The sequence below is a fragment of the Lissotriton vulgaris genome, chromosome 10 (assembly GCF_964263255.1).
Source record: "Lissotriton vulgaris chromosome 10, aLisVul1.2, whole genome shotgun sequence".
In the NCBI taxonomy this organism is placed as follows: domain Eukaryota; kingdom Metazoa; phylum Chordata; class Amphibia; order Caudata; family Salamandridae; genus Lissotriton; species Lissotriton vulgaris.
In genome coordinates, this window is record NC_141698.1 from 759856973 (window position 1) to 759879757 (window position 22785).

Genomic DNA, 22785 nt, shown 5'->3' on the forward strand with positions numbered 1-22785 from the left:
GACATAAATAAAGTCCACACCATGGGCTCTGGCCTCTTACCCTTGGGCTGTAAGTTATTCTGGGCCAGACATGAGCGACAGTAGCATCGTGTGTAATTGAGTGCATATGTTTGTGTGTCTGTTTGTCTGTGTCTGTTTGCAGTATGCACTGGGTTATTGCGTCTTTGAGAGAAGAACAGAATAGTGTTAGATATTAGATTTGTTGTTTTTTTAACAATTTGTATATGTGTTTGCAATGTATATTGTTATATGATTTCTTTATGTTTTGTATTATATTTGTATTAGTTGTACCTTTAAAAAAATCTATAATGTGATTGATATATGTTTTTTAATATGTACAGTTGTGATTTTTTACATTAATGTTATTGTTTTTACTTTTACTATTTTTGCATTTTTATAATGGGATGTATGAGGGTATTTATCTCAGATTCTCTGTCTTCATGTTGGCCTTCCACGCCAGGACACTCCTGAGTATCCGTGTGCGTTACAAATGCATTAGAAGATAACATAACATATGCAGTGTCTAAAGTTGCATTGGGGTTTGTGCTGGTAGAGAAGCTCCATGCCTTCATTAATATCTATGTGATTACCTTGCAATTCCAATGAGTTGCCATGTGCAACATGTGACTTACTGGAAGATTTTGCTGGAGTAGATTAAATCTTGTTTGAGCTATGGTACTACTGGAGTAGATGTGGGTGTAAATGTTGTCAATTACAAATGATTTCCCTTTTGTGTGTGTGTGTTTCCGTATCCACATGTCCCTCCATGTACTCCCTTAGTTTTTCCATTTCTCCATGCACGCTGTAGTAGATATTTCCAGTCATTTGCCATTGCCGGTGTGCCTAAATTGTAGAACTAGATGGAAGGAATTCTATGAACTGTCTGCAGAAAACTATGCACATAAGAGATAGGACAGACCTAGGCACAGATATGCGCCCATATCTTTGTGAATTGCATTTACATTTAAGAGGACCTCACAGTAGTACAGGATTACTCCTTATCAGCAGATGTCTTGGTATTTGAAGTCTACTTGTATCAAAAACCTTGGAATGTAATTTCAGCACATGATTTTGAAAGTTTAGCTACATCCTGTCAAATATTAGACTTTAAGAAGCAGCAGGTTATGTGAGGACTTAGATGATCCCCCTATCGTTTAAGGTAAGAGTAGTCTGACTGTCAATAACATGGTCTTTAAATTATTCAAACAACAATTTGTAGGACAAAACTCTCGATTTGTTGCCAGTGATTAAAATGGGAGCAGTAAAGTCAATTACTGATAACAGGCTGCATTTTGTCTTCTTTTAAGGAACGGTATCAACTATGGAAGTAAATGTATGGGATACCGCTGTTTCTCAGAGTTATGGAAAAATAATTGTATATGTATACTGATAAAGTGAAGGAGGCACTGCACTCCCCAAAACATATTGAGGTTGAAAAACACAAGACCACTTGACATTCATTATCCACATGTAATTTTGTTATAACAATGAGAAGGACTTTTGTTGATACTTTCTTGGAAGAACTGGGAGCCGGTTGGTTATTTTTTCAGACTTTAGCAGTTGTGACTTTAGACTTTTATGAACAGCATCAATTCTATTACAAGAAGCTTAAATTGAATTTTATCATGGAAAATTACTGTACCACCATTTTCCTCCTTGATAAAGTCCAAGTGATTATTGAACTGAGACATAATACTTCACAAAATAGGTTGCTCAGCCGGACATATTTCTTTAAGAAACAAGAATTGACAAATCCAATAAGTCTCGCTTGCATTTTGTTTCCTGATGAAAATACACAATATCAAACTTGTTGCAGTAAAAAACAAAACATAACTGTTTTCTGTATAGAGCACATCTATGAGCAACATTATTTAAAGAGTGTTGATGCGGTCTACTTTTGAGATATAAAATAGTCCCTCATGCAATAACGCAATCACTCTGTAGGGATGGAAGGATACACCAAACAGTCAACAGCATGAGGTGAGAGAGTTAAAACGCTCCTCTGGTTGGAGCCAAAGCCCACTCTATGTATATTTTCAAGCAATGGTAGTACCACATTTAGCACCGAGCTACGCTGCCATGCCAGACCTAAAAATGGGTCATATATGATTTCTGTAAGTATTAATGTACATTGGAAAACAATTCTTATCAGGAGTAGTGAACATATAGAAAGAACACAGTAACATAAGAAATTATTTTCATCATGAATAATGATTTAAATAGAACGACTGGCCATAAACAATAGAATACCTTTTACAATATTGAACCACACAGCAAAGCCAACAGGGACATTGCATAATTCCCTTTCAAATACAGTGCCTGGGAGATATGAGCAGCACAATACTTTGCCAAAAGCTGAAGAGAATCCCCTTTTACATGTATGCAGGTTTAAAATATGCCAGTAATAAAACAGCTTTGATCCATGAAATATGCCAGTCAGAATTACCTTTACACTTGATTATGCCATCACAAACTGTATTAAGAGACACATTCATTATAATTAGTGTTCCAGAAAAATATACTAGACACTATTACTTTCGTAATGAAATGTGCTGTCAAAGTAACTAGAGCAGCAGGACATGACCACTAAAGTTATTTGCAAGGAGAGATTTCTAACACATTTATTAAGACACTGAATATATGTCTATCACACACACTAGTCCAGATAAAATGGTCATCGCAAGGATCACACAAATGAATTTGACTTTTATAACTATTGAGCAAAATAATTTGTACATCACAATTACTGGGACATCATAAATCACAGTGTCACGCATATGCCCTTAACGACAACCCTAAAGAATATTCACAGCGTTGTTTCACTAAATGCATACCCATAACAAATAATGTGCCAGAAACTATGTCTTTCTAATGTGGCAGAAAAACAATATCACTTTTTTGCACGTGAGCATGCCCATCACAATTATTGCACCCGAATACCCATCAATCTCAATTCCATCAACAGTGAACATAGACATTTACACAAGGATACCACAGAATATAATTTTTCACAAGCAATGTGCCAATGAATAAACCAAGATTAAAGGGCCTGCAAATATGACATGTTCACCAGATTCAATAAGTCACTCGCTGTTTTATCTATTTAAAATGCCTTTGTTGCATTTTCATTGGCGAGGGCCTCAATGAGATGGTACCCAGCGCGTTTCAGCTGTAATTTAAAATCAGAAAGAGGAAAAATGTTACAAATAGTTGAAGTTGTCAGCAGTCATTGACTCCCAATCAAGGTCACTCACTCATGCCTCAGTTACTTCAAAGCAAAAACTCTTGATACACTACATAATCACAATTTACACGACCGTTTTTGTGGCCTGGACAGTGAGGTGAACACTGGTGATAGACACTGGATTTACACTGGGGAGATTGAGCAGTGGCGGCGTGGCAAGACAGCCAGCAATTCATTGAATAGAAAGCAACAGTTATTAAATATATGTTGTGGACAACCTGACAACACAAATCACCGATCAGCCTACTAATGGAGCTGAAATACACATCAAATCTTTGAACATCTTCGACCCCTAATGACATGGTGGACTCAAAAGCTGTCTTATAAGACATGAGTATCATAATTGCCAGAAATACTTACAACTCTCAAAACAATCGTATTCTTTTGGAAAGAAGTAAATCTATGGGTAACTTTTTTTCCCATGACCCTTTCACCGGGGATATGAAAGCGCCATCTACGGCCTGCTTTTAATGTGGCAAATAAATCAACAGTGACATCTGTGCCATTAAAAAAAACTGCCCAGTTTTTTTCCAAAACGAAACTAAAGGCTTACATTTTAGATGCCGTGCTAAAATATTTACACCCAGTGTCTATAAATTGTTGCCTTATTTTATTTCCAAGCGCTTTAGGTGTTGACAGGGTTTTAGGTAAAACACCTTGCCCGTTTTTCCCATTTATCAGCCCGGAAGAAATGCCTCTGCTCTGTGTATAGACACTCACCGTAGGACAGGATGTGATTAATTCGGTGATAATGTACACTGCTTGAAAGCAGAGATTACAAAATACTTCTCCAGATATCTGTCAGCCTCTGGCTCTAAAGCATCTCTATCCATGTTTTCTTCATAGCTGGAGACTTTTTCTTTCTTACATGGTTTAGAAACCTTTTTCCTGGGTTTAACCGGCGACTCCTGCCCTCGGGGCAGGGTGCCACCAATGCAGGCGCTCCACACAGGCTGGCAGCGAGGCAGCGCTGAAGGAGGCCGGGCTGCATCATTCATGCGTAACCCTGCAGTGCGTACCCAGCACTTGAGAGCAGCCCTGGCCTCAGGTATGAGCAAAACGGTGCATGAGACGTGAGAGCGATCAAGAGTTGGCATTCAGAACATAGGTGAGCTTGCGGCTAGCACGCGGCGACCGTTTAGCACGTGTTTCTCAAAAGAAAGGCAAAACTGATTTCAACTGCATTAGGAGCGTGTTTACAGCATCCAATACATGGTTAACCCGCCGTCTTTAAGAGTGTATCGTACAGCGCTGTGAAGTCCCGCTGGGTAGAGCTGATGCTACATTAGATATTACATACATAAATATAAGGTGTCTGCTAACTTTGTCATTGCCTTCTGTCCTCTAACTGAAGACCCAATCAGGGCCAGCAGCTAACACTAGTTTGAAGATGCGACCCCTTTCAATTGACCTATTTACCTCTCTTATCACAAGAGCCGGTCGCCGAGCTAACCACTCCAGCCACCTTTTCAGATCTGTTATCCGTCACCAGCGGACTCCGCCCATGCGAGAGACATTAAACCTCTGTTTGCACAGTTGGGCCGAGTGTCTGGTGTCAAAGGACGGCTGGCTGGCTATTATACACAGGCCTGTTCACAGAGCCTCGACAGTCAGCATCCCCTCTGAAGAGAAGGGAGGCAAACACGCCTGCATCCTGCAGCCAGCCGAGCGTGCTTCAAGTCCCTGCGTGCCGCGCCAGAGGCAGCCGCTCTTGTTGATTTCTGAAAAGCACCGCTTCATCGCGCGCCAATAACTTCCCCAGAAACAATTTCTGCAGCAGTATCGCGGACTCTGATCGCAGAGGAGTATTGCACATGCTGCATAAATTGCCGAACTGTAAACCTGCCAAACAAGAATGCGCCTCGCAACTTTGAACTTTATCAAAATCTATATATCGATTCTAAGTGCAAGACAGAAAGCGCAGCTGACATTCCTAATACAACCGTTAATGGTGGCAGGCGTGCATTTCTGAAGTACGTTTTTAGCAGGAAAATGACATAAAAAGGACAGCACGCTTCCAACCACACCCCCTTCCCGGCTGAGTTTGCTGCTCATGTGTGCAAGCGCTTCAGTACTCCGCATACGGGTAGCAAGCGCTATAAATACGCTACAATACAGTAAAGTCTGTTTGTAAATACAATACAGGCAGTGTGTGCTGTCTTAAATGCAGGGTTTATTCTCGCAGGGAAACATCTGAAATCGTTGCTCTTTTCGCGAGGATACGTACAACACCTGGGACATGACGCCTCGCCAAAATCCATGCTTTACACATCTTGAGAACGCAAAAGTCAGTGAGGCATATTTGCTACTTAGTACTTTATTGCACAAGTCCAAACAAAAATCCGCACATTTTTAAACAAAGCGAGTCAGAATCTATTGCACCTGAGGCATAAGTGACAGCACAGCACCCAGGACACTGCTTCTTTGCCAGAGTGGCAAAGCTACCAGCACGCAGAAACAGCACCCGCCCTCTACACATCACCTCTCATTTATTTACCTTTTTTGGGGCTGTCCACTGCTGATGCACGAGGGGAGTAGCGCGCGCCAGATCCTGCGCTCCACGGGAAGGTTTCATTTATAAACGGCTGAATTACAGTTCCTCGGAGCTGTCAGGTAAGGCGCCCTCCATGTCTCAGCCGCTCCTTCGCTTTTTTTTCCCCAAAGTGAAACTCTGCATTTGCATACCTGCCTCACAGCCTATGGGACGCTCTAATCAGCCACTCTCGCAATTGGCTGTCTGGACATGCACTTTCAACCGTGACATCACCGAATTCCCATGGTTACTGTAGCCCCACCTGCCTGTGCCTGCACGCGGTCCCTACCTGTAAGACCTGACCGACGCCCCTGCTCACGCGCTTATTGAGACGATATATCTATCCGAGCTGTTGAAAGTGTAAACACAGGGGAAGGCTCTGTATTTGAAGCTTAAAGAAACTGCTGTCTATTTAAAACACAACCACAGGGACGTACAGAAGGAGAAGGAGAAGGGCAGGCTTTCGGCACCTGCCACTCCCAGATCGACAAATCGTTTGGAAGGAAGAACTCTTCTTCAGCAAATATTCACAGAGAAAAATGAGGTGTCCCAGGCACCTGCGCCGCACTTGTTTTTCTGGCGCGTTTCGGACTTGCATGGCTGTGAGCCGTAAGACAGGGACAACAAAGAGCTCCCAAACTGACTGAAAGGAGTTTTAAGGTGAAGGACGCGTGTAGCGTATTCAAGTTGTGTGCAGCGTATTCAAGTTGTTTGGCTTCTACTGTCACTGCCACAAGGGCGCACCAGCGTCATTCCACTGGCTGTCCATCACGGGGCGCTGCAGAGGAAACTGTTACCACAAACTCCACAATCCTTCATCTGAATGATTTTAAACTTTTTTCTACAGCGTTCTCCCAAATGCACTGGCAAAAGCAATGTATTGGTTACAGAAGATGTATTTTTGTTTCATGCTTCAACACAAATGTAGCCAGTATAGTATATGTGAAAAAGTGGTCCACGACAAAACGTGTTTGAAAAGAATATTTAGAACAGGAGAAGAACGTTAATATTATTTGATATTGACCCCCTTCCTCGGGTCAGCACATCAGAGAGCCAATCAAAGGACAGGCTCACGGTCACATCTGGAGGCCCGGCGCTCAAAGAAGTGCGTTCACACCTGAAGCACTTGGACACTGATGCGCACTATCACACGAAAAACATAACTTAAAAACCCAAGCAATGAATACTCACAATGTGACACAAAGAGTTTGTTCAGATCAAAGCTTCTGCCGAAAGCGAAAACATGGTAGAAATAAGAACAGCAAAGAATATCAGAGAATAAGTGATAGGGGATCAAGACCGACCACAGGAGGCACTCGTGCATCACCAATCACTCACAGCCAGGGCTTTAAGCGGGCCAGCAGGTGCTGAGATGGGTCCTATCGGGCTCCCCATTCTTGGCCTCACCCTCAGGATGAAAACAAATCTGACCTCTGCAGCTGTACCGCTGCTGAAAGCCTTTGTTGTAACTTCAAATAAACTCGTTTTAGGTCTTTCATAGTCTCATTATTTCAGAAATGAAGTGTTTTTAATATTATATACAAGGAAGTCATAGTTGTTGCTCATTTATCTTATGCAACTAACAACCATTTGCAAAGCCAATAGTCCTGGGCTGTAGGTATTAGGTTTCTTGCAGTATATATATATATCTGGATGCAATGACAGAAACAGCAAAATACCAGCACACTATGCGAAGCACAATTTTTTAGCTTAGGTGTTTTTATGCCACACCCTTAATTCAATAGGCCATGCCCCTTTGAGAGACCCCCCCCCCCCCCCATTTTTTTCATCCCACTTCAAGCCCAGCTCACAATAAATTACAGGAGGCTGTGCATCTGGGAACAAATGCATGCATCTAATATAAAACCATGGGCTCACCCTCCAACGATTGTAGAAAGATGCATGTCAAGGACTAATCCATTGGGAATAACCTTTCAGAGGACCTAGTAGAAATGAAGCATTGCAGCATAGCACACACGTGTGAGAGGCTCAGAAGAAGATGATTGCACTTAGCACATATATCCATGCAGACCTCCGAAGGAAGAGCAGGGCTCAGAGGAGCATAAGGTAATAGCAAAGGACTGCACTCTCGCTCTACACCATCAATGGCCTAATATACATTTTCACACAAATCAACCCAGTAATAAACACCTCATGCCATGGATGCAGTGGTCAAGATGTCATTCAAATGATGCTACACTGCATGGTACTCTAATCCCACAGAGAGCTACTGGAGACATAAGCGGTATCTAACAACCATCTGTCTCAAAAGCTGTATGACAGGTCACCTATGCCCCTAAACACCGTGGCACAGATTTACTATGGGCTTGCGTTGCCATTGCATCACATACGGCAGCGCCAGCCCTTGAGTCAGGGTTACTAAGCTACGCAAAGGCATCTTGCATGAGTCGGCATGGCCTAGTAAATCTGGAGTAATGCAAGGCAGTGCACGTTGCTGTCTTGTGTTACTCTGCTTTGGGATGGCGTTCAGTAGGTGGAGCATGGGTCTTCCCGTGCATCCACCTATGGCTTTTTGTGAATTCCCAGATTTACTATCATAAGTAAACATGGAAATACATTAAAATGTACACCATACCTACAGAGAAAGAGTACAAATGTCTTTATTTCTCTTCGTCATTTCCTCTTTCTATGTGTGCTGCATTATGCAACACACATGGAAAGAGGAAAATATTGCCTCCGAGTATTGTTCTTATGCAGGGCATTGTTCTTTCTTGAACAAAAAACAGTCCTGTCTGTAACGCAGGCACCCATGAATCATGGAGCAAGGGTTCCTGTGTTGACGCTAGGCAGCAAATAGTGTCAACAGAGAGAGAGAGCAAGAATGCTCCATATATTAGTAAATACGGTGCATTCCTGCACCATCCATTTGATGCAGCATAGCAAATTGTCTTGTGTGTTGTGTCAAATCTTAGTAAATAGGGGCCTCTGTGCCAATTCACCTCATCTTTCCCAAGGTACCACAGTAGATACAAGTGCAGAGAGGCTTCAATGAAACAAGTGATTTCTCCTTACCACTGGAGCAGTAAGTGGCCCAGACATATTGTCAGTAAGAACCCCACAGAAGCCTCCAAGGTCACTTTAACCACAAAGAATACACCAGCCTCAACATCCAGTTTGTACGTAATGTCAACCCTCACTTCATCATATATTCAAAATTCTTTAAGCTTTTCTGGCATGATGTGACCATGCTGGACACTAGTAGAATCTCAGCAGTAAGGCAAAGGCACATCCACCGAACCTGCAGGGATTGGCCCAAGCTAATAGGATGGGCGCTCTTCATAGAACTAAGTTATTAGAAACAAAGATGCTCTCTAATAGGGATCTGGAGGCATGGGGAGGCTTGTCATTTAATATCTGTAAATTGAAGACGCCTTAGAAGATTTCCCTCCACAGATCTCATAGTGCCATTTGAAAGATGTGGTGTTTAGGCATGCATGCATGCGGAAACACATACACTGCCTGAACTCCCATGATCTCTTTCATCATATACTTTTTCTTTTGAGCAAGTATCAAGCTTTCAACTAAGATTTTACCTTTACAGAACCGGGACATCACACTATGCTGTCTCTGCAAGATGGTGCTTGTGCTACAGATGAACACAGTAGTCCAGTCCCTGTTGCTGAGGACCATGTTTTTGGTGATGCACGTATCCATTTAGACACGTGCTGACCTTGGCTGCATGCTAGTAAATTCAGCTGTCTGCTCGGTGCAATCCCTATCTGTGGTATTTGCTGTGGAAGGTGCTCTAATTTATCACACCACTTTGCACATGTTTTGATAAGTGCACCATACCAATGGGGTTTCTTCTCCATTAGCTGTGAACATCTATTTCCACATACAGTCTTTACTCCTCACAGAATACTTGGACCCGTGGATGAGTGTATCAAATGCACTTGCATATGAGGCCCCGTTTTATACAGTTGGTGAGTTTAAGAATGACTGTTCTTGGGAACTGATGTTTTGTCTCCACATGACAAATTTGCTAAGGATTTTATTAGTACCATTTAGGACTACTTACCATTGCTAACAAAACACCATTAAAGCTCTTGCCTTAAATAATTTAGACATTACTCACGAGGAGTGTCTTCCACCAGTTACTGTGAATACTACTTTTTTATTTGGGCACTTTCAGCATACATCTCTATTCTGGCACTGATGGCCTACTATGTTTATTTCTTAGACATAGGCAAAAGACCACCCCCTTTTCTGAATCGTTTTTGGCCACTATAGGTGTGGCAGGGTATACTCAGACATGAGTCCCTTGCTCACTGCACCATCAGGATTCAAGCAAGCCGGGCCGACGATGGCTGAAATGCCAGAAACCGGTCCCTGGAAGCTTGTCTCCTTTCCGGTGAAGAATTGGCTTGGTAGTTTGGTCTGTCCTGTTCCCATGATGCACTGGGCCAGGCACAGACTAATTTGCATATAGCCAGGTTCTGAGCTGGGATGGTGCAGTGAGCTAAATAACGGTGATGGATCAAGCCCTGATCTTTGGACTGGGTAAGAGTGGTCTGCTTAATTCAGACACTGTTCATCACCACCCCCTTTTCTGAATCGTTTTTGGCCACTATAGGTGTGGCAGGGTATACTCAGACATGAGTCCCTTGCTCACTGCACCATCAGGATTCAAACAAGCCGGGTCGACGACGGCTGAAATGCCAGAAACCGGACCCTGGAAGCTTGTCTCCTTTCCGGTGAAGAATTGGCTTGGTAGTTTGGTCTGCCCTGTTCCCATGATGCACTGGGCCAGGGACAGACTAATTTGCACATAGCCAGGTTCTGAGCTGGAATGGTGCAGTGAGCTAAATAACGGTAATGGATCAAGCCCTGATCTTTGGACTGGGTAAGAGGGGTCTGCTTAATTCAGACAATCTGTTCATCACCACCCCCTTTTCTGAATCGTTTTTGTCCACTATAGGTGTGGCAGGGTATACTCAGACATGAGTCCCTTGCTCACTGCACCATCAGGATTCAACAAGCCGGGCCGACAACGGCTGAAATGCCAGAAACCGGTCCCCGGAAGCTTGTCTCCTTTCCGGTGAAGAATTGGCTTGGTAGTTTGGTCTGCCCTGTTCCCATGATGCACTGGGCCAGGGACAGACTAATTTGCATATAGCCAGGTTCTGAGCTGGGATGGTGCAGTGAGCTAAATAACGGTGATGGATCAAGCCCTGATCTTTGGACTGGGTAAGAGTGGTCTGCTTAATTCAGACACTCTGTTCATCACCACCCCCTTTTCTGAATAGGCAAAAGACAGGCAGCTTTTTTGTCCTGATGAGACCCGTAAACTCTTTCCAATGGGTTGAAACATTAACACATTTCCCCAACTTAGATTATCCTTTAAAAACTAGTGATACTTTCTATTTAGAACTGAACTTACTTCACACTCACTTTTTTGCTATTTCACTGTGCATTGCACCATCTTCACTATGTTCTGAATGTCCACAACCATATGTCAAATGAAAATATAAAAAATATATATTGAGTGATTCGATCTTCTCTCTGTACATAAAAATTCAATCATGTTGTTTGGGACTTTCAATCCTGGACTCGATCAATAATTCTATAATAATATCTATATGTTATACACAAGGACCCATTGTCTTTTGCAATGGCGTTGATGTAAATTTTGACTTATGGAGAGTATACTAAGAATTCGCCACACTTCGTTATCTACTGGGTAAAAATTTGACCTAATAAACGTGATATTATTCTGTACCTACATTTTAATTACTTTAATGCCATTTAGATTATACACTGGCCATTTATTTTCTGGAGGCATTTACAGCGCCACATAACATGTCAGAAACCTGGCTGAAATAGACCAGAATTCACACATTGGTATTCTGATTAAGGAAAGAACTTCATCTTGCTAGCATTTTCTGATCCGTTGCTATGCAATTATAATTATGATTAATTAGGTGTGTAACGCATCGCAAATAATGACTGAACTGAATTCAAGACACTGCAACAGAAAATGTAACATGACCCAAAAAAAGAAAACAGAATCAATGTGGGCAGTTTTCAAACGTTTATTAAAAATGCCTCCTAATATCAATACATAACTTATTCAATAAATGACAATATTCTGTTAGGAAAAAGTAAAATGAATTGGCTGCTGTGCTGTATTTACATTCCTGATAATTCAGTTACTTTCAGACCTTGTTCTCACTCCTTACCAACCTGATGGAAGTTTTGCTGAACATCAGACCCAGTAGGATGTCTCTTTCAAAAGGCTAGGCATGTTGTGTTCTATCTGAAACAGGACGTGTGCCCATGAAGTATCACTCAGAGGGTGGGCCAGGGAGGCTATTTGGCCTGTCTCTCAAGATCAAAGGGGCCTCAGAGTTCAATAGTGTCTTGACATTTGATAAAGTTAGAGGTATGACTGAGAACTTGGTCAATGTTGGCCTATGGCATGGGGCCCTTGTGTCTCTGAACCTCTAAGAAACAATGTGATCACATATCTATCTACCCATGAGGCTCCTGGGCATCTCTAGGGTGTAGGGATAAAGCAGAGATAAACAAATGTAATGGGAATAACTGTTGAGGAAGAGGAAGGAGAGGGATTAACTAAGAGTGTCTGGATCAAGGTCTAAACTAAGAGAAGCATCACATCTGGAATCCAGAGATCAAACAAGCAAAGTACAAGACGTGTAGCCCACACACACCCCTTCACAAGTTTATTTGGGAAGCCACAGCACACGCACCTTAGGGCAACCCCAAATGATGCCTTAGAGCAAAATGAATTGACTGGAAACTTCTTGATTTGGTCACACTGAGAAATAAAGAAGACACTCGATCTGGATGCCATTTACAGCAAATGGCAAGGGCTCTGAAAAGGGTCTGGTCTTCAACAGGAGAACAAGTATGTGCTTCCGTTCAAAACGGGAAGGAGTATTTCTGGATGAAGGTGAACATCTGCTAACAACGCGGGTGTAAATGAAGGATCTGCATAAAGTACAGTTTGATCCTGTGTAATAAGTTTAAGAATTGCAAGTAGGCAAGGGCTGATGCTCATTGATCCTTCAGTAACAAGTACAGTAACAAGAAAGGCTGACGTCCAAGACAGGATGTCAAGATCATTGGATGCCCTACAATGTGGATCACTTAAGGCACAGGATAAAACTGCACGAAGACTCCACAGGAGTGTGTGGTTCCTTCAATTGTAATGGAAAATACATGTATTCAGCTTCCTGCATTAACGCATTTGAGACATATTTTTCTCAGTCTATACGCATTTTCAGGTAGCAAACGGTTCCTTCAGGTCTGCTTACATTACAGGATTAGCATTTATCTGGGAACACAAAATATCATCTCTAGCACATAAGGTGTGTGACAAAACCTTATCACTCAGCCTCTGATGGAACTTGAAATTCTATTGCATCACCAGAGCCCTTTATGAATAAAGCTGATTACCAGTACCTACGCGTAAACTATTAGAAATCTATGTGAATTGCACACTGTGAAGGTTTACCAATCCTCGTTTTGCAGGAATTTGAGATTGACCAGATTAGATTAGGAGACATAGCTTTGAGTAGAAGCCTTGAAAATCTGCAACACTCTCCCCAATTAAACTGTGAACTTTGAAATCTCTCTCAATCTTTAGAAAACTCATCGAAACCTATATTTTTTTAATCTAAACCATTCACAATTTCTTTGCATGACATTTATTGTTTACATAAAAATCTTGAGGCTTTCTGCTTATTCTCACAGTGCCAAGAAGATTCAAGTTATGTGTGATTTGTAAATAAAGATTTGGATTGTACATAGATTAGGATAAAATTGGCGAAAAAAGAGAAACAAAATTAAACAGATCTAACACAAGCCATCGTTATTATGATATTCTGGCATGACATTATTTTATGTGAAATAAAATGGAATACTATTGTAAAGTGTGAGCTTTATATTTTAACGCTGTTCTTCTCTTTTACTGCATAAAATGAAGAACGAGGAGGATGTTTTCCGCAAGAGTAGGGGGAGAACAACCAGAACCTCCTCTGCTTCATCTGCACATAACAAAGGAGAAAGCATGCATCCCTCAGCAGGAGAATAACCGGAGGAGGAGAGAACCCGGCACATTGCATCTGCAATTTACCAAGCAGGCACGCAGTGCACACCCCTGTGAAGGTCAATCACCAGAGGGGAAACGCCAAAAGCCAGAGTGTTCTGCGGCTTGGCCCAGTCACGCACTGCCCGTCAGACCGCACCTGCCTTTTATTAGGCAGCGCTCCAGCCTTAGGAAGGGGCAGAACTGGACCTCCAGCAGCTACAGCCCCTCAGGGCACAGCGCATGCACACGTCAGAGTATCAAAGAGACACCGTTGAGACATATGCCTCTCAATTCTGCCCTTGCACAAGGATGCAAACTTTTTCACTAGTTTAGAGGCAAAAGGTACAAACATTGCACATGGTCGTCATTCTTATTTCTCCACCGTGAATACAGCGATGACCAATGGGAACAAAAGTAATGCAGACTATCCATGGCGTTAATGAAGCACATTCCGAGCGAAGGGGTCGGCTGCTTGTTTTTAGGAGCTACACATTCCTTGCTGTGAAAATTGTGCATGTGTTAAAAAAGGCTGTTGTGGTGCTTTTGGTAATGGTTGCCACATTTGCCTAAATGGCACTTTTTGGAAAGGGGGGTATTGATGAATGGACCTTGGGTAAATGTGTACTTTTTTGCATTCACAAAGTCACTGCATCTGACTCTGTGAATGCAAAGTTTTAAATTGAAACGCACAAGAGGGCATTGTAGTTTGTAATGGAGATTACATCTGGCAACACAAGCACTGCACACTATTGAGATGTGCAAGGGAAAGATGTGGCCAAGTAGCATTCCCCCCACTTTGTAAATGTCTAGGGAATAAACAAACGTATTGTGTTCATTTTTGCAGTCACACATCAAGGAACGCATTCCATAATTATTCTCAAAATATATGCTATCGAACCAAGACAGGTTACACACAGCTTGTGCTGGAGGCTGATATTAGGAGGCGTAGACGGTGGCCCCGTGGACCACTGCATGCACTCCCCGATATTGTATTCACAATGTGCCACTCTTAATGGCATTGTGACTTGCACTTCCAAGGTGCAGGGGCCACAATGCAGGTACAATGCAAATGTGGCATGCTGTGAAGAACGTCTTCTCTCGCTTCTAGGTCTCTATCTTAGCATTCCCAAGTTTTTGCAAGGAGTTGCATCCCGATTCTTGTCTCATTAATATTAATGACGTGGCTGGATGGAGACGTTTGAGAAAACACCCGTAGCAGAGTGAGTGTTTTCAGCATCCCTCACAGTGCAAAGAAAAGGCTGGCCTCAGAACAATGCAAACATTGTCCTACCACCAGCCTCTTTTATGCGGGAAGTACTAGATCTTTTGTGGGGCGATGGAAAATAGATTATAATGAAGATGCATTGTTCTTTATTGTTCACATTGTTTGAGACAAAACACATGAAGGAGGCATTAAGAGTATGTTCGCAATTTAACATTTAACTATTACATAGAAACAATGTACCATTACATTACCAATCATATAGATGCAAAACTGGGCTCTTAGACTCTACATAATTTATTCAGTTTGAGTCAAATTTGCATAGTCTATAAACCAAGCTTAATTTTGCAATTACATCTTGTGTAACAAAGCTGACTTTTAAAATATAAACTATACTACAGTGGAATTGAAATTGTTGAGGTAATAATGTTGCGTCCTTCATGCCTAGGAAAATTTTAAAAACTGATTTTTAAAAGTCTTTTTTAATTACATGCATTCTTTAAGTTATCTAACTGTACCCTAATAAACCCTTAGCACTACTTAGCTATTCCATGATGCTACTCTTTCCTGAACTATACAAATCCTTACTACCCCTTAATGCAGAGATCTTTAAACTGTTGTCAGCTAAGCCCCCCCATCTAAACCTTTTCACACATGTCGAGCCCCACCACCACCACCATCACCATCTGACAAAAAAGTTCTGGAAGCTGGTAATGTGCATCATTGATGGCCATTCCCTCCTGCAGAGCCCAGGTCATATAGGGCAGATAATATTGTGCTTATTTCAAATCAAATCAAATCAAATTGACTTTATTTCGGATATATTGCAATCCATAAAAGGACAATACATTATACATTACATTTAAAAGCATCACAAAAATGACAAATCGATATAAAATAAATACATAAGACATATAAGCTTCTTAACAGAGTGAGTAGACAAGATCAGTACAGAAAAAGTGCAAGTCGAGCCCATATACAGAAAAAGTGCAAAAAGTGCTTCGAGCTGAAAATCACAGTTATTCATCTAGGCATTTTCTTATTCTCACAGATAGTTTTATATATTCTAACACCTGCAGGACACAATAAGAATGCAATAGCTGTAAATATACAAGGGCGGGTCTGATTTGTTTAAAATTTAATTTCCTTAAAAGAGTGACAAGATACCGCCTACGGGGGTACTCATAAAATGTACATAAAAATATAAAATGCAGCATATCCTGTGGAGACTTCCCGTCGCAGCCACAGGGTGCTGCAGGTTTTTTTTAAAATGTCCAACTTTGGTCTGATTAAAATATAATGAAAGATGTTGAACCTGAATCGTGTCAGCAAAAATTTATCATGAGAGGTAAAGGAGCATGTTAGGTACATTTCCATAGTGTCACAGGTTCTTAACATAATGTACTTTCTAACATTTGGTTTCAGAAGCTCAACTTCATCTCTTAGGGCACTAAAGTTCATAAAAAAGGCCCTCTTAATTGCTGCAACATCACCCTTAACTATATCCCTCGGATTTTCAAAAAAATTTAGGCGACCAAGCTTCAGAAATTGGGACTTCAAATATTTGAGCCAGGGTACACACATGGCATAATCCATTGATACAAGATCTTCAAGTATCTGGTGGGTTAAGGGAATATCCTGACTTAACCATAGTTTTGTCCAGCATAACAGTGGTTTCAGACCAACAATATCTGAAATATACTGACAACCAAGCTCTTCATGTGCAGCTAAGTTCGGTGTACTACCTGGGACACACAACAAGCGTTTTAAGAAATTATTTTCGGCTATTTGTAGTTGTCCACCATTTATATAGCCCCATATCTCGCTGCCGTAAACTGCGGTGGATATAGATTTAGCATTTTATAGTTGCATCATGGCCACCATCGGCTTTTTCCCCAATTTACGGGCAAAATTAAAAATCGAGGCATTCACTCTGGTCAATTCACCCTTCTTCCTGGCCAAATGCGGAGCCCAACTTAGCTTATTATCAAATAAAATACCCAAATATGAAAACGTATTAGTGACAGGGATCACAACATCATTTAATTTAAAAACAAACTTCTTTTTTGGTTGACGGCCAACATGCATAATATAGGATTTCGAATTGTTGACCATAAGGTCCCTGTCAGACATAAAATTATTAAAAGCATTCAGAAGTGCTTGGAGACCCTTCTCTGTTCGTGATATTAAAACCGCGTCATCAGCGTATAAAAGTAAGGGAATACCCCTCGCACCAGCTCTAGGACAATCTGATTTTATCTCTTGCAATTCAGACTCTAAGTCATTTATAAAAAAATTAAAAAGAAATGGGGCCAGGATACACTCCTGTCGTACTCCTTTATTAATACAGAAATTGCCTGTGGTATCCCCATTCGCTGAGAACCTCACATTGGCTCTTGTGTCATTGTGTAAGTCCGCAAGGAAATCCACAATCCCCCTGTCAACGCCTTTGTCCCTCATGGTCTGCCACAGCCTCCCCCTGTTAACACAGTCGAAGGCTGACGACAGATCCATGAAGGCTAGGTGAATTGCTCCTTTTTGTACAACAGTGTATTTATTCAGAATAAGAAACAAATTAAGGCACTGAGTTATGGTAGAGCGGCCTTCACAAAAGCCATATTGGGAAGCCGACATAATATTATTTTCAGTCGACCAACTTACTAGACGTTGAAGCAAGACTCTCCCCATAATTTTAACCATTGAATCAATCAGGGATATTGGTCGATAACAAAGAGGACTTCCCCTGTCGCCTTTTTTAAAGACTGGGACTATGGTTGATAATCCCCACATTCCCGGACAACCCACTCTGGCCGCAGCATTAAATACAGCAGCCAGAATTGGAGCCCAGAAAGCTGGATCATATTTGTAAAGGTCCGGCGGAATTCCATCAGGACCAGGCGCTTTATTTGCTGTAAGGCCCATAATGGCAACCAAAACCTCGCTTTTTTCAAATGTTATATTACTGCTTCCAACGTGGGGGACAGTAGCCCTGGTTCCAACACCCTCTGAGTAGTACAAGCTTTTAAAGTGGCTTTCCCATTCTTCTTTTGTTATGCAGCAAGCAAGTTCGTCACATGGATCATCGGTCAAAAAAGGTTTTTTAACCAGTGCCCAGAACTTGGTGCTGCACTTCAGGGTGGAGGGATCAAGTAGTTCCTGCCAAGCCTCCTTCCTGAGGAACTCCTTGCGGGCGACAGTAATAGCCTTATATTCTTTTCTGCAAGCTTTTACCTCCTCCCGATTCCTTGGTGAAGCTGACAAAGCAACCCTCAGATTGCGCGCAGCTTTGGTACAATCATGACTGAACCATTTCGGGCCTAATTTAGCCTGATTTTTATTAGGGACAGTAAGAAGCGCTGACACCTTCTCCGACACATTTTGATAGGACTCTAACACTAGCCTGGGGTCGCCCCCCTCAGTCATGCAAACTTTGATGTCCTCTGTACACGTTTCAGCAATTGTTTTGTAAAGGATATCTGCAGAAACCATAGAACATTTTAGCCTCCTCCTCCCATCAGTTGTTCCCAGACTGCCTTGACTAATGGTCTTATTTCCCTTCTTTACCCAGGGATATTTTAAGCAGATTGTTAGAGGATTATGGTCACGGAATTCACTCGAAACAATGCAAAAAGAGTCTACAAAATTTTGCATTGTCCGAGAGACCAGTATATGGTATATAAAGGTACCCCTACCATGTCCCTTAAAGGTTGGGATATCAAAACAATATAAAGGGTCTTTAAAAGACATGGCCAGTGAAAGGTCAAGGTCATCCATTAGATCGTTGCACAATTCCCCCTCCTTAGTGTGTTCCATATGGAGATAACATGCACGTTCACAAGACATTTCTGGTAAGCGCTTATGTAATGGATCTATACAAGGATGCAAATTGAAGTCCCCCATAATCATCAAGTTATGACCTAGGTCTTTCATGTTATTAGAAACAAAAGAATTTAGAATAAAAATGTCATTCCTGGCCTCACTATCATAGATAGCATTATAGAAGTTCACTAAACCCACACGGACATTTCCTCCAGATAAGGCCAAGCCCATTACACCTGTGTGCTTGGCTTCAACTCTACGTACTCCGCAAGGTATTAATATAGAGATAAAAATTACAAGGCCCCCCTTCGGCCTACCCCTTAAGGATGGCAAGCTGGTACATAAAAAGCCGTGTAACCTTCCAGAAAGAGGTTACAGCCCACCTCCCAGGTTTCTTGTAAACAGATGATTGAAAACTGTTTGATATAGGTCACCCAATTTACATCACACATTTTCGCCGCAAGACCGGCGATATTCCAGGAAACAACATGACATCCTAGGTTAGTAGCCACCATGTTATCTGAATTTATATTTGTAAGTTCACCTGTAGCCACAGTGTCCTGAGCCGCAGGTGCCATCCGTCAATCGCACATCTCAAGCCCAGATAATGCTTCATACCTGTTCTGTGTAATTAGAGCCGTACCATGGCGATAATGGCCAGCACTAGTACTCCTATTATAAACATTATTGGGTCCGCCTGACCTACAAGAATTCGTGATGTTATAAAAGAATTGGGTATCTTGAACAGGAGTATATGGTTCAAACGCCTGCCTGGTTAAACTCTGTTGTGGTGTGGGTTTACAGAGGTGCGCATAGAAATAACTCAAGGGGCGTACACAGATACTATTTACATTATAGACCAGTGAAGAAGCTCTCAAGAGAACAGTTGCCACATGCTGAGGGTGTTTGAAATTAATGACTATACAGTCTCCAGAGCCAGATTTTTTAGAAGGTCCCACCCAATTTACGCGTCTAACTGCCATTATCTGGTCAGAATATGCGATGGGAAAACCACAGTTTTTATTAAGCCACGCCACAGTCTTGTTTTTCAGGGAACTGTGTGATTCATCATAGGGAGATGCAGGATGTGTGCCACAAGGGGGAACATTAGTCAGTACTGCCACAAATGGAGCACAATCAGGTGGTAAATTTAGATAACGGTTATGCCTTGGGGGTCTGGGGGTTCTACTGTTTTGGGGTGTTATAGATGGTTGTGACTGCGGGGCCGATACCACTGGGGCATCCAGTATATTGGGTCTATCAGGCCCTGCTGGTGCCGCTACAACAGTATTCCCCCTACCCATGTTCCGCGTGTCATTAACTTCAGCAGATTCTTTCCCTTTCCCCCCACAGTGAACTGTGCCACCAGATGTTACAGTCTTTTGTGATGATAACAGACCACCCAGCCTTGTAACTTCCTTTGCTAAGTTATCAATCTTATTAATTAGAAGTTTAATAAGCTCTTCTATTTTTGTTGTTAAAGAAACTTCAAGGTTTTTTATGAATGAGGCAAGTAAATCAGAATTTAAATTACCCCCATTACCATTAGTGCCTGTAAAGACAAAAGGGGTTATTGCAGCAGGGCCACTAGTCGTTTACCATCCGTTTTTTTAGCCTTAGAATTATTATGTTTACCATTATTTTTTTGAGATACAGTTCTACAGGTTCTCAGGGGCCTAGCTTCAGTTTGGGTCTCATTCAATACACCGGTATCATCAATTAACTGCACCAATGGGTCAGAATAGACCTCAACACTCACTGTAATGGGCACTGGAGGGTCATTGGAAATGACATCATTGGTATTAGCATCAGAATCTGTGGGCGGAGTAATATCAGGGGATATTTCTAGTAAGTCCCCTGTCCTAGAAGCCTTCCCCAGCGATGCACGTCTATCATTGTTAATCTGGTTAACTTTCCTAACCAGGAAATTATCCATAGACGCAGGGCCTACCATCACCTTATCTGTTTTGGGTTTAGACATCATAAGCAATGAGGCTATCAACATACACACAGATACTCTCTAGTCTACACACTCACAAGAGGGTGATAAAACAAAAATACTAACAATTTTAAAAGTAAAGTCTTACGTGCACACAGCACGGTAACCTTCTGGATGAGGTGATACAGGGTCCCTGGCCCAGTCCAGTCTCCTCAGGCCTCTGAGGGCCACAGAGGGCCCGCCCTTTGCCCGGGCTTAGCCCCGGGCGCTCTCGCGCGCGTCCCGCGGGACGAGGAGGCGTGTTCTCCTTTATGCGCCTCCCGGCGCTGCCCTTCTGCGTGTGCGGCGTCCTGTAGCGCTGAGGCAGCTGGGGGTTGAAGTCACAGCGTCCCCCTGGCGGAGCCAAGCCCGGCCGAGGACACCACGGTGCAGGGAAATAATGGCGGAGCCAAGCCCGGCCAGAGACACCACGGCGGAGCAAAGCCCGGCCGAGTGCAACAGCTGATGTCGGTAAAACGCCTCCCAACGCACTCAACGGCGTGCTCTCCTTTATGCGCCTCCCGGCGCTGCCCTTCTGCGTGTGCGGCGTCCTGTAGTCCTGTAGCGCTGAGGCAGCTGGGGGTTGAAGTCACAGCATCCCCCTGGCGGAGCCAAGCCCGGCCGAGGACCCCACGGTGCAGGGAAATGATGGCGGAGCCAAGCCCGGCCAGAGACACCACGGCGGAGCAAAGCCCGGCCGAGTGCAACAGCTGATGTCGGTAAAACGCCTCCCCTTATTATAAAGTTCAAATGAAAAGTCTCCAAGAAAAAAATAGCACAAAAAATTACATTGGTGCTCTATTTTTCACATAAAACACAAAAATTAGGATAGATTAGTAAAAACACTGCCGGAACACAGGTGAGGGGTGTGCCTGTTTTTCTCCACAGAGACAGTCAATGTGTGGATGGATTCTTGCTTCTGCAATCCTTTGGTTGTGCTCCACTTCCAGTCTTGCAAAAAGAACAATTGATGGACAGAATGCCGAACAATGTCATACATTCACCCCAGTACAGAGATTTGGGCCTGAATCCATTATTTTTGTGCTCACCATGCCATTCCAGTTTGGACCCAGCCATATGCAAATCCGTCTTGACATTGCGTCCAATGGAAACAGTCCGGCCTGAACTGCCAGGCCAGGTCCTCCATGGACTGGAAACAAGCATCCTAGGACCCTTCCCATTGGGCGCAGGGTCAAGACTGATTTGAATATCGCTGGGTCCAAACTGGAATGGCATGGTGAGCAATAAAACGATGGATTTGGGTGCAGATCTCTGTACTGAGGTGAATGTATGACATTATTCTGCATTCTGTCCATCAACTGTTGTTTTTGCATATATCACCCCGAGTGGGACGGGTATGCCCAGACATGGGTCCTGTGCTCTCCATGCCACTGGAGTCAACCTATCCTGGCTGATGAGGGCTGAACGCCCAAAACCGGTCCTAGTATGCTTGTTTCCAGTCCAGGGAGGACCTTGCCTGGCAGTTCGGCCTGGACTGTTCCCATTGGGCGCAGGGTCAAGACTGATTTGGCATGGAAAGACAAGGTGAGCAATAAAACAATGGATTTAGGCCCAGATCTCTGTACTGGGGTGAATGTATGACATTGTTATGCATTCTGTCTACCAATTGTACAGAGGTCTGGTCCTAAATCCATAATTTTATAGCTCTCCATGACATTCCAGTTTGGACCCAGCCATATGCAAATCAGTCTTGACCCTGCGCCCAATGGGAACAGACCAGCCCGAACTTCCAGGCAAGGTCCTCCCTGGACTGGAAACAAGCATCCTAGGACCGGTTTCGGGCTTTCAGCCCTAATCAGGCGGGATATCTTGACTCCAGTGGCATGGAGAGCACAGGACCCACGTCTGGCACTAACACTGGTCACGCATGGTGTAACAGTCTTTATCTGCGCCC

The 22785-nt window shown here is 42.8% G+C and overlaps 1 protein-coding gene across 10 annotated transcripts in view; it reads right to left on the reverse strand.

Annotated features, from left to right (window-relative positions):
* The window catches only part of KIAA1217 (KIAA1217 ortholog), a 1418769-nt gene that overhangs the window by 872141 nt on the left and 523843 nt on the right, over nt 1–22785 (reverse strand). For 2 of the 10 annotated variants that reach the window (XM_086941673.1, XM_086941672.1), the window contains exon 1: nt 5742–5904. The exons of the other annotated variants lie outside the window; for them this stretch is intronic. In XM_086941673.1, the coding sequence (XP_086797799.1) occupies nt 5742–5819 (78 nt within the window). In that variant the 5' untranslated portion in view covers nt 5820–5904. Of the gene's footprint in view, nt 1–5741; nt 5905–22785 lie in introns of those variants that run through there. 10 annotated transcript variants of the gene reach the window in all.